This window comes from Adelges cooleyi, unplaced genomic scaffold (assembly GCF_023614345.1).
Source record: "Adelges cooleyi isolate 19-005CV unplaced genomic scaffold, UGA_ACOO_1.1 ACOO_flye_CR_arks_rails_tigmint_CR_PRNA_167, whole genome shotgun sequence".
NCBI classification, from domain to species: Eukaryota; Metazoa; Arthropoda; class Insecta; order Hemiptera; family Adelgidae; genus Adelges; species Adelges cooleyi.
In genome coordinates, this window is record NW_026095824.1 from 609,177 (window position 1) to 622,823 (window position 13,647).

Genomic DNA, 13,647 nt, shown 5'->3' on the forward strand with positions numbered 1-13,647 from the left:
TTCGGACATGTACTCAAACATTAACCAACTTTTCTTTAATTGTTTTATTGCAGAATTAAATATTTTCCAGGAATCTATAAATTCATCAGAATCTTGAATAGAATACGGTTTATTAAGGTCGAAAACGACAAGATCTTCTTCATTAGCTCGTTTATTTTTTTCGTGTGTCGAATGCGTTTGATTTTCTTGCTTACGCATTTTGCGTGACTTATTACACTTTTTTAGGCTTAAGCGATGTCTTTCCAAGTTGCCAATATACAAAATCATTTTTGTAAAATTTATAAATTTGACCAACGCATTTCCATACACACACGATAACGAATAAATGATCATGTTATATTTTATTGCGCAGTTGTTATAGTTTACAATTTTTTTATTGGTTTCTCCAATGTTTCTGTATAATAAATTACTTACAGTGAAAGATTCGCCTTTTTTATCAGGGAATCGAACTTCCAAGTTGCTAATCTTATTCCATCCCGGAGATTCCAAAAGCGTATTAAGTGTGTCAGTTATTTTGTTTTTGTCGATACAGAGAACATATTTTCGATCGTTAAGTACCAAAGTTGAAACTAATAAAGGAATTAAGACATTGTAAAACATTTTCTTTTGATGAAGTAAACCGAGTAGCTATTTAATTTAATTTTTTTTAACTTTAGTGACACTAATATAATCGATAAATGCAAGAATGACACTAAGATGTTTTTATACTCTCAACTTACATACATAGACTAAACATAATTTATTATAAATTACATTTTTTATTTTTTTTTAATTACCAAATGACACATTTTGTTTGTCTTATTGACAATACGATAGACAGCTTAATTAAAATGTTACCATACTGTTATAACCGAAAACACATTTTATTTGTTTTATTGCTATGTTAGGTAGCTTAATTATTAGAGTTTTACCGTAAATACAGTTCTTTGTTTCATATTATAATACATTATATTATGAACTATTATTTTGGCCCCAATGCGAAAAAGGAAGACGGATTTGATTATATGTTCGGATATATTTTTTGTGCCCTCATTTTGAGCTTTATCAAAAAGACATGCATGATATAGTTAGTAATTTATTCTTAAATTAATTATTGTATTTATACAGGGTGAATAAAATTGTACTTAATGATAATTGTTTAGTAAGGTTTCTAAAGCTTTCGAAACATAGCTTTACCAAAAACTAATAAAAAAACAAATTTTTTACTTTATGAAAAAATAAACTTATTTTTTTATTATTTTTTACAGTATTATTTAAAAAAATTATAAATAAAAAAAAAACTTCGAAATTTGAAAATATTGCTTTTACTGGAAAATCAAGTATTTTTAATAACTATACATAGAGCTACTAGTACTTACATATGCTGCATTTATTTAATTTTTTTCAACTTTCATAATGCATATAGGATCTATTTTTGTACAGAAACATGTATGTTTCTACTTCTAACGTACTGATATATCACGAGTTCGCCAAAGTATAATATAGTCATTGACATTGAGAATATATTTATATATTGTTTATAGACTAGTTAGAGAAGACCGTTTTACGTTTAAGGTTTCAAAGGGAATTTCGGTATTGCACTTTACAGATTTTCTAGTTGGCTGAAGAGATAAATAGTGTAAATAAACGGTGACTAGGTCGGTCCGTCCTGTGTCTAGACTTTACACAGCGTTATCTCGTCGTTCAGCTTAAAGAACACCCGCAGCGGCTAAACACCGTGTCTCTAAAATATGGTGAGTACAGTGTACACCTCCAGTTGAAATCTATATTATTGTTTTATGACTTTGGATTTTGTTCGTTGATAGCCACAAATGCGGGCGCAGCTATTCACTCTACGGCACTTAGAAAGTTCTCGAAATAAGAGAAAGGCCTCTGTTCCTTAGTCCTTTCTCTCCCCCTTGAACCTATACGGGGCTTTACGACGTGCTCGCCCGACCGGCAACTTTTGATACCGTGCAGTTAAAGCAGCCATTATATCGTTAAGAGGGCTTCGAGAATACAGTTGCGCCGCGGCCCTTTATTTCACTAACTTATCCAAGTGCATCTCATCGATTAGGTAGGCAAGTCATTATTATATTATTATTACCTTCATACGGCTCACAGCCGGCAGTTGCCACACACAAGCGACGATTGATATCATTACAGCAACGCAATATTTACCCGTTAATTTACACCTGCCATATCACACCGGTGATAAATATATATATTTTTATTTCTGTAGTCCGGGAACACATAAATTAAAGTAATATTATAGTAGCAATCTCAATGTCCAAATATTTATATTGAGTTAAGCCATCTAAAGGTGTACACACGTTTTAAGTTCCAACAGGACAATTTGTGCGTTGTTAAATCGCATCAAGAAAAATCTAATTTGCGAAAATTGCACATATTATCAGACCTTCTCTCTACTGACCTCCCAAAAGAATTAGTTCAAGTACCTACGCTTGTACAAATTCACTGTTTAGTTGTCGTTTATGTACTTGACTTAATTGACGCAGTCAAACTCTCAAACAGTAGCTTTCAGACTTCAGTGATGTTATCAACCTGACAAGGTATTAATAATTTTGAAAACAGAAAGAAACTGAAAAAAAAATTGTTGAGTACAGATTTTTTTTTTTTACAAGTTATTGATACACAAAAGACCTATCTTCAGTATAATTTTCAGCTCATAAAATATAAAATTATTATTATTAAAAATATATAAAAAAAAAGAAAAAACTTCCGAAAAAAAAATTGTTAAGTAAAATGTTTCTAAAAAAGGTTTAAAGTATTCTAAATTCTATAATCATCCAGTGGACGAACGGGGCATCTTGTATAAAATATATTTACACGCACGATTAAAACTATATTTGTAAGATTTTATTCGTATGGGAAAACTATAATTCAAAATTTAATTCACATTAGAATAAAGCGTATTAAAACGAGTATGCACACATTGACCCGAAATCATATAATTAATTTTATATCATATTTACCTATTGTCAATATTGTCATTATAGTATTTGTAAGTTTAGATGAGATAGCGCAATTTGTGTGATAGATATTTTTTAGTAATTGACCTTTAAAACTTGTTTGCTGTTGTAAACAATCGTTGTATAAATATAGTATATGTTAGAAATGCAAGAAAGATTTTGTATTTCCGTTAACATTTTATTATCATTCTCGAACAATAATTGAGTAAAAAAAAAATATGTATATAATATATTATATTATTAACATTTTATAAAAACACATCAAAGGTCATATAATATTATGTGATAATGTTACTTTGACAATTTATTATCATAGATGAGCGCTCGCAAGTCCAACGCAGTTTGACTTAGATCAGCATTATGTTTACAATGCCTAACCTATCTCTACCAATGTAATTTTTCTTTACCATACAAATATTGTAATCACGCTATATTTGCGCCAGTCATGGGAAATTTTCAATGATTTTTATATTTACAACAAATTATATTTCCATTTCGCTGTACACGACTATCGTCTATTGTATGAGCTTAGAAAGATTATTTCATATTGTATTATATTATCTGGCCGTATTATCCAATCCATAACGTATAATAATATATAATGATAAAGTATGAGCTTTACTAATTGGGTTGTTATAATTCTATTTTGATTTTGCATAGGCGGACTTCAAAAAAAAAAAACCCCGAATAACGGCTGATAATTATTAAACCTGATATTAGACACAAGCAAAAATGATTGTGAACAATAATATTTTACTACAGGGTAGTGTAAACGATGTGTACAACATTCACGAACGTTGGCGAGCCTCAAGTACAAGGTCCGATCGCTTCCAGTAGTCTTTCGACAGCTCAATATTTTCTGAGTAGACTAAGCAAGTTGCCCCGCCAACAGTAGGTTAAGTAGAACATAAGTTTGTTAGTGAAAATCAAGAAAATGTGTAATAATACATAATATATGACTTTACCATAAAAAAAAATAACATAACACGCGATAGTGAAAACACTTAAAATGTACGTTACCACTTAAGATTTAAAAGTTAATGGAGCTCTAGAAAATACCAAAAAATATAAAAATTTGAATATTGTCTAACATTGTAATATTATAGCTGAAACAAATATGTTTTTAAAAATAAAAACTACCAAAAATTAAATTATTTATCAGAGAAAACTGGTGGAGGCCGTCAAAAGAATCACAGGTACAACATTTGTTAGTTTTTTTCTAAATATTATTTTTAAAAAAAAATGTATAAACGCAAAACAAGTTTGATAGATTTATAATTTAATTAATTAAGAAATCAAATAGTATTTATTTATTAAAAATACTAAATAAACTTGTTTATATCATTTACCTTTTTTTTTTCGTTCAGTAAAACGATAAATAAAGTATTTTTAATTTAATGAAACGCTTTTAATATCCGTTCCACCATATTTTTCATACTTCATTTATGAAAAGGAATAAGTCCTCCAGATATAAGTACCTAAAATTGTAAAAAACATATTATGAAATATTTCTAGTGCAAAAAAAAAGTTTTATTGCGTTTTTCAGATGATTTTAAAACGTTTGTGATTATCAGAAAACATTTTTTTTGTTTTTCCAACATTTTAAATTTGTTATCTTGTTATTCAAGATAAGCCATTTAATAGTTTTCGCTGGTTGTAAAAATTGTAGTTATATTTCTACAATAGTATTAATTGTATTTTTTATTTTTTATATTATATAATAATATAGTCATATGGATTATTAAAATATATAATAATTTTTTTAAGTTTACAATTTTTAAGTCTGAACTTTATTTTCACTTTTTATAACACGTGAATCATTTAACATAGACATCATCGGGGATTGCGAGATTGTGTTGTTCTTGTTTGGTAAATCCTACATTATACTTACATAATATTGATTATCTTAAAATAACACAAAGCTACTTTTTAAAAATATATTTTGCACACTGGTTTTTCTGAGTATCATTTAATCACATTTAGAAAAATGCTTTGTTGTATAATATTATATTATACCCAACTGCCGGTATTGTACTTTTGAAGTGCTAAAGAGAATCAGATATACCTGATATAGAGAGTTGGGCAAATTTTTATTCAACTTATTGTATAAATAAACATTATTTGAGTATTTTTTAAGCACAGCTTTACGACTTAATAATTGGTTTTATTATATTCGAATATCTTCCAATATTTCCATGTGTATTTTGTATACATTTTTTTTTTAAATAATAAATTTGGGTTTGATATTTATGAAAAACCCGTACAAATAATTATTCATTCAAATATAAATCAAAACAATTGATCGGTCTATGTTTTACCTTTTTAATAATTATGAAAAGAATCGATTAAGATGTTTTTTAAATAATCATCTAAATGATACTGTATTAAAAAAAATTATGCCTCAAATGACTGTACCTATAATATTATTATGAACTACATTAAGTAATAATAATCAATTTAAATGTAAATGATCTTTAACCTTCGAGTTTGTGTATTTTTATTACCGTGGTTTTTGTTGAACTTCGTGCTCAAATTAATCAACGGGTGTTTAACGTTTATTGAATAGATTATTAAAACATTTAATTTACTCAAACGGCAAACAACGGTATATTTGTACGTTGACAACCCCGTATAATATATAGTATACTACAATAAAACAAACCGATATCTGTTGGTTTTTTTGCTAGCCTGTTGTCGATAAGATAAACGTTGTAGATAAACGAATAACAATCTCGGTTGGGCGGTTTTAGGTATTTAAGGAATGACTTCGGTTAGGTCGGTAACTAGTAGTTCTGGAAGTCCAGTGGAGGTACCTAAGAAAATCAACGACTCCTCATCTGTGCAGGTAAGGTTTTTTTTAAAATACATTTTTACTTAAGAATACTATATGTTAGTTTGTAGTTAGCGTACTTGTAACATAAAAATAATAAAACTAAAATTCTAGAAGCATTTAAAATTATAAAAATAATATTGTACAAAAATAAAATATTAGCTAACTAAAACAGATTTTCTCTGCTAAAAAATAAATTTTGATTACTTTATTATTTAATACAAATTGTTGGTTTTCTTTGAGAGTTTAAAAAGTTAAATAATTTTATAAAATGTCATTATTTATTCTTGAGGATTTTTTGCTATGGTAATTTAAAAGAAAATGAAAATAACTTTGTAATTTGAAAAGTATACAAACGAATGCGTTGGGAAAATTAAGTATATATTATAAAAAAATAATTTTCAATATTTCCTATAAGATGGGGAAAATATGATAGTAAATGTTTGGGTTTACAAAAGTAGTATTTTGTATTTTTTTTTTCACTTAAAATTAGTTTAGTAAAAAAGTTGTTTAGCTTCGATTTTTTGGCTTAGCTTATGAAAATTTTACTATGTCTGTCAAACAAAATTTAAATTTTAGGTACAATTATTATCGTGAAATTCCTACAAATAAATGCTAATCAATGGTTTTAAGTTATTTTTTTTTGTTATTGCTTTTTATATGTTTTATTAAAATCAATTAAATTAATTAATGATTATATTTAAAATAGATCTTAAGATTAAATTAGTCAATTACATAGTGTAAGCAAAGTGTATGGATTCAAATTTGTTTTTTTTAATGTGCAACTTGTTATTTATAAACATTGTTTTTCTATGAAAAACATCGCTATTTGATTTAATTTTCAAAATTGTAATCAGAGAATTAAAGCTTGAATATTGTTTTTTTATTAGTTGTCCAATCAATGTTGAATACTCGTTAAAACTAAAAAAACTAGATTACAATTTTTAATTATCATATAAATTGTATAAATTTAATTGTATGACATCTGTATAGGTTATAGCATATGATTTTATATTGTGTACCATACAAAGCAAATTTATTTTAAAAATCTTCATAAACGTAAAAATCTAGACCAGAGGTGTCGTTTTTCTTTTCAAAACCAACTGTTTTCTAATAAAAAAAGTGCACATTAAAAAAAAATTAAAATCTTTTAAATCTACTTGCACTATAGACTAAAAATATAATGAATTTGCAATTAAAAGTTTAATAACCTATTAAATTAATATATTTAAAAGAAATTTGAATATATTTTTTTTCTTTAAATACAATAACAAAAACAAAATAAGTTGTTTTGACTAATTATAGACGTGTAAGATAAAATGTATTGTAGTATTATAGTTAAGGAATTTGTTATACATTTTATTCTTTACTATGTGTAACCTCGAGTGCTGCTTAAGTTTTTTCTGTATCTTTGTGTTTAGGGTAATAATTTTATAAAAAAATGAAATAGGGTTTTTAAAAAAGTATTCTGGTTACTCATTTTGATTAATTGGATTAGCCCTATTATTAGCTAACTGGTAAAAATGTTTTACCCCACTTAGTGCAAGCATAATTTAAGGTAATGTACTCGAATCTAGATAAAGACCTATTTGTATTGGAATTGCTTTCAGAAATACCCAGAGATAATTCGAGTACTTTACTTGTAGTTTTTTTTTTAATCTGGGCTATTAAGTAAATTAAACATTTTAAAATTATATTTAATATAAAAAGAACTTTGATATAAATTAATTTTAAATATTTATTTAACAATAAAAACGATAAGTAAATATACTTATATTAAATTAGATTTACTTATTAAAAATAAAACATATTGTTAACATCTCAAATTATTTATTCTATGGCTCACAAATAATTGACTTTTATTTTTTTTATTAAACTATATTGAATATTGTTGATTTGGTTTAAATAATATACACATAAATGTAACATGTTTCGGCTAATGATTTTGCTGTCAAAGCCTTAACGTAATAAGAATAAAGACATAAAAAAAATATTCTAACAAATTGAAATGAAGTAAATATTCTGAGCAAGACCATTTTTTTCAGATTTTCATTACCATTATGAATAATAAAATAAACTTACAATTAGACACTTTTTAATTTTTTTTTAAATGTGTTTTTTTTCAATTTAATTAAATAAATTAAAATGTATATAAATAAAACAAACTTCTACATATGCGTGTTTTTGGTCGCAAACCATTAATTTTAATTATACTCAGAACGAGTAATCCGTCAATAGTTTAAAAATATAATATAATTTTTTTTTAACAATAATTATAAAAATCATTTAAAAACTTAAAAAATTGCAATTTATCAAATAGAAATTATTAACTAAAACCAATTTCAAAATTGTTCCACGATTAATGCCTTGTAAATGTTATAAAGAATTCGGATGTTTTTCAAAATATAAATCGGAATATTCTAAGGACGTGTACAGTTGTAGAGAAAAAAGCTGAAAAAAATTAAAGATTAAGTTTTATTAAAAAATTGCCTATACGATGCGCCTTAACAAATATTATTGTAGAGGCCACTTAAATAATATAAGTAATCATAGAAAGTATTTTATATTAGTATGTGGTACTAACTACAATATATAAATATATTATTTGAGTACTAACTGTATAATATATTGTTAATTTCTTCTTTATAATTTTATTTTTATTATGGTTTATGTTATTAATTGTTTCTTTAAAAAATATTTTATTAACATTTTTTTATAATATTTATACTATGCATGGAGTGTGTCGAATGCTAACTTAATGTATAATTTGTATTATACAGGAGATTCAATAACTATGAATCAGTCAATATTTCATAAGATATTATGAAATTTTAATTTATTTTTCATCAATATAATACCCCATTCCTTTTGTGCTGAAACCTTTCGAGCTTAAACTTCTTAAATGGCAACGTAAATGTTTTATTAACTTTTTTTAGTTCAGAGTAGTTTCCTAAAAATGTTGACCGGTTAATACCCAGTTTTGCATAATAACTTGTAATGTTATTAAAATTAATACAATAGGACGGGGGGAATGATGGAGTATAGTATTATTTTTAATCTGCGGACAGAACTGAAAAAAATATATAAAAACTTTAAATTATTATTGTTTGATAAACATTAAAATTATTTCACATAATTTATTTTTTCAACATTTTGGTATATCATCGAAAAAATTGAGTTAATATTATACTTATAACTAAAATTTCAACTAGGATTATTAATATTGAAACAATTTTAAAATGAATTCTCAATAAAATTATATATTATATTACTATGAATATATAGTATTAAATTAAACAGATAAAATAGCAATTAAGAACTTAAGCATCTCTAGGAAATAATGGCCTTATGTGTAATAACTAATAAGTTCATTTTTGTAACGTTCACTGAATACCTAAACATTAAATAAAATAATTGTTTGTTTAGAAATTTTTACAAGAAACGGTAAAAGCAAAACAAAATCAAAATGGCAAACTCAGCAGAAAGTACGTCTTGTCCTATAGCTTATAATCAAATAATAATTACATTGTTAATTAGTGATTTTATAACATTAAAACAATTTTTCAACATTTTTTAGCCATCAAATTCCCAGATAATTTCTTGCTTGGAACTGGATCTAGTGCTTATCAAGTCGAAGGAGCGTGGAATAAGGATGGTTTGTTAATTAAAATACATAACTATTGATATTTGATAATATAATAAATATATATATTATTTATTTTTTTATTCTATTTTAGGTAAAACCCCAAATATTTGGGATGAGTTTTTCCACAGTGGAAAACATGATAAACATGATTACTACATTCCCAAACACACCATATCAAACGTCGAGAAAACTATTGAAAATGGTGTTCACACAATTGTACAAAAAATCCATGACAAGAACCAAGAAGTCAAGCATAAGTTAGTCAGAGTTGAAAATATTTTCAAAGGATTTTTCCATTACGACAAAAAACATAGCGAAGCTATGTGTAATGCGCCTAAGTGTGAAACAAAATACTGCAATGAAGATGGTGGCGAAATTGCTTGTGATTCGTACAATAAAACAGATACAGATGTCCAACTTTTGAAGGAACTTGGTGTAAGGAATATCATTTATTTTATTTTAATCGTGTGTCCGGCTTATTCATTACGTGAATTATAAGGCTGTTATAATTATTATTTTTGCATAAACATTTGATTTCGATGCAATTGCATACAGTGTAGACAAAATAACAAACTGTACATAAAAAGGTTGAGGGTAAACATGAGTGTTTAACGGAAATCTATAATGAAATTATTTTTTTTTAGGTTCAAGTATATAGATTTTCATTGAGTTGGTCAAGAATTTTGCCTAAAGGAGATGATGCAGAACCCAATCAGGCTGGAATTAACTACTACAAAAATCTTATACAAAAATTACTGGATAACAACATCCAACCATTGGTAAGCCATTTTTATAAATAGTTTGCAACAAATTTGCTGTTTCTCTACTCTACTTTTCTATATATTCTTATCATTGATCATACCTTGTTGATAGTTCTTTATTTATTCTTTGTTATAGTTCTCTATTTATTATCTTACAATAATAAATAGTAAAATACATTTGAACTATTTAAGACAAATTCGCTATGTACATGTTAAAAATTAAAACTACTATGTATAGTTTATTTTTAATTTTGTTTAACGCTTCTATGTGGTAAATTATTTTCCAGGTGACCATTTATCATTGGGACTTGCCTCAAGCTCTTCAAGATATCGGCGGATGGGCAAACACTAATATTATTAGATATTTTACAAACTATTGTAAATTCGTGTTTGAAACGTTTGGTGATAAAGTATGTATTCAAGTCGTGTCGTGATAAATAAACCAAAAACTAGACCAAATATTTTAATATATCTATAAGGACCAAAGTCAAGACAGACAAACATTATAGCTTTGAAAGAAATATAGAAAAATAATTAATACATTTTAGGATCAGTCTACCGATGTTCTTTAAGTTTTGTGTAATCTATACTTCTTTCAAAAACATTTATTAACACTTATCCACCTTGGCTCTAGTCTATTTCGATAGAACACAGTATTAATTATCGTTATTTATATATCAACTTATTTGTCCCTAATATTTTAGGTAAAATTATGGTCCACAATCAATGAGCCTAGATTAATAGCCGAAGGTTATGCTACTTCCCAAGCAGCTCCAGCCTTAGGAGAAAAATTCAGCGGTATAGCTGATTACATGGTCGTTCATAACTTAATTCTCGCACATGCTTATGCGTATAGGATGTACTGTGATCAGTTCAAAGAAAAACAAAATGGTTATTAAATTATTCTTACAAGTATTATACATTAATATACTTTTTTATAGGGCTGCTTGTTTTTATTTCAGCTGTAATAACTTTATGTTATAAAGTTATACATACAAGTTTTTAAAACTTCACAAATTAAACTTAATTATGTTTTTTTACTAATTATGGAACCCAGTATGACTGAATATAGTAAAAACAATGTTTGCAATAACTGTAATAATTTGCTTAGGTATAATCAGCTGGTGTGTGGATACTATTTGGTTTTTCCCGGTAAACGCCGACGATGAGGAACACAAGAAAGCAGCCGATCTTGCCTTCCAATCATTTGTAACTATAAAAAAGATTCAATAAGAAAAACACGAATAATTTTCATAATTTATTTAAATGATTTTTTAGGTTGGCATATTTATTCAGCCTCTGGTGACAGGCGAGTACCCGCAAAACGTTGTTGACTCCGTTATCGAAACGAATAAAATGGAAAATAAAAACATATGGCGAATCTTGCAGTTCACAGAACATGAAAAAAAAATCGTCAAAGGTAATGTGGTTTTAAATTATGGAAATATTTGTGTTTATATGCTTAGGTATGTTACGAGTTATAACCAACTAGTTAAAAGCTTAAGTAGCGTTCAGCTTATCAGCCTGTTATTGTCTTATGTTGTTACCCGTTTTCAAATAAAAAATTAGTATTTTAAAACAAAACTTATGAAATTTGTAGGCGCTTACGATTATATTGCATTCAATTATTACTTTTCACTGCATGCGGCACCAATGACTCCAGAAAAATATAAAGAAACTACATCATTGAAATCTAAAGACTTGGGAGCTGAATTATTTGGATTTTTAGAACCAAAAGTGCCAGAAGATGTAATTAACCAAATCTATTTTACTCATAATATTATAATAAACATATAATATTTGAATGTTTTTTTTTTTGTTTAGACAAATCAAGGTTTCAGAAATATTGTCGATTATTTAGATAAAACAATGAATCATCCAAAAATCTTTATATGTGAAAATGGGTTTAGTGAAACTGAAAGCATGGACCAATCCTTAGAAAAAAAATTATATCATCATGTAAGTTACTCTTTTAAAACATAATATTTAAATTTAATTTAACAATTTTTGTTATGTAATAATTTTAATTTTTTTTAATAACAACTTGAACGTTAATGATATTCCTCAATAAATGATCCGTACCTATATATTTTTATTGCAGGGTATTTTATGCGAAGTTGATAAAGCGATAAAAAGAAATATCGACATTATTGGATATTGTGTTTGGTCATTTTTGGATTCATTAGAATGGGCCCAGGGATACAGGTAAAATGTTTTAATAAATACAATGTGCATTGTACAAATACAACTAAAATAAAGTTATCCATTTATTTTCCCGAAGAAAAATTATAAACTTTTCCTAATTTTTATTATTGAAGACATTTTTGGTTCTGTTATTTTATAAAATTATAAAATTTCCGAATATTTGCTTCTATTAGTATTATCCAGAGCTCTCTGAACTTTAAAAACTTAAATTATAAGTTGATGTTTCATTTACTTTTTGAATTGAACACTTTCAATTAAGAACAATCTACATGGTATTTATTCTTTTGAGCGGTTTTAAATAATTACTTTTGAAGTTTAAACTTTTGGAAGGGAGTGATAGGGTGGATTGTAGTCCAATTTTGTAGTGAATTTTTTTTAAGTGCACATTGCTCATCCAAAAACACGAGTATTCAAAACTGATTGTCGAATTTTCAGTAAATTATTCTTGATTTAAAAAACTATTATTATGCACAACACTTATTCTCCAAAAATTAATGAATTGATCACCCTGTAAAAATAAAACTCACAGTGATGTACATTTTGTCTCTTATTATCTTTTTCAGCTCTAAATACGGCATCTATGGTGTAGATTTCAAGGACCCATCAAGACCTCGTTATAAGAAAGAGAAGATTTTCACCTTTTTCGAAAGATTGTTCAAAACAAAAACATTGCCGCCTCCAGAAATTGAATAATATTTAAATTATTTTTACCCTTCTTATTGTTCTTTTATCCTTTTATTATACTCTTATATTTTTTAAATACTTAAACTTGCGGGTATTATAGACATAAAGAGTCTATTTTTATTATAAATCATTTGGGTTGTATTTGAATTATAAACAAAAACTATTTTATTATAATATTTACTTTTTTAATTTACTGTGTTATTATTAATTTGGCGGTGTGCATCCTTCCAACTAAATACAAATTGATATGCTAAGACCATTAGCTGATATCAGTAAATTTAAAATGTATAAGTTCTATCCTACTTTTGTTTATAGGTTCTTATTATTGATTTTCTAAATAATATTCTGAGTGGAGCCTAAATATATACAGCATTGATTCTTATTTTAGGTTCTTAACTTAGGTATACCACACAAAATAAATAATACTTAATTTAAGTATTTTAAGTGTTACGTAACTTGCCTAATGCGTGTGCATAACTTTAGTTATTTTACAAACTGATATGGCTTACACGGGATATAGGTAACATAATATAATTGTTTGTGTTTTTT

At 26.4% G+C, this 13,647-nt stretch overlaps 1 protein-coding gene across 2 annotated transcripts in view; it reads left to right on the forward strand.

Moving 5' to 3' along the window:
* The window catches only part of LOC126832950 (myrosinase 1-like), a 129,995-nt gene extending 116,708 nt beyond the window's left edge, over positions 1-13,287 (forward strand). Inside the window, exons 2-14 of one of the 2 annotated variants that reach the window (XM_050564012.1) lie at positions 5,782-5,817; positions 9,229-9,287; positions 9,380-9,457; positions 9,540-9,883; positions 10,093-10,227; positions 10,497-10,619; positions 10,914-11,100; positions 11,321-11,418; positions 11,488-11,629; positions 11,810-11,958; positions 12,034-12,168; positions 12,311-12,414; positions 12,978-13,287. In XM_050564012.1, the coding sequence (XP_050419969.1) occupies positions 9,269-9,287; positions 9,380-9,457; positions 9,540-9,883; positions 10,093-10,227; positions 10,497-10,619; positions 10,914-11,100; positions 11,321-11,418; positions 11,488-11,629; positions 11,810-11,958; positions 12,034-12,168; positions 12,311-12,414; positions 12,978-13,107 (1,644 nt within the window). In that variant the 5' untranslated portion in view covers positions 5,782-5,817; positions 9,229-9,268 and the 3' untranslated portion in view covers positions 13,108-13,287. Of the gene's footprint in view, positions 1-5,731; positions 5,818-9,228; positions 9,288-9,379; positions 9,458-9,539; positions 9,884-10,092; positions 10,228-10,496; positions 10,620-10,913; positions 11,101-11,320; positions 11,419-11,487; positions 11,630-11,809; positions 11,959-12,033; positions 12,169-12,310; positions 12,415-12,977 lie in introns of those variants that run through there. The other variant, XM_050564011.1, reaches the window with a different exon arrangement.
* Positions 13,288-13,647: the final 360 nt, after the last annotated feature.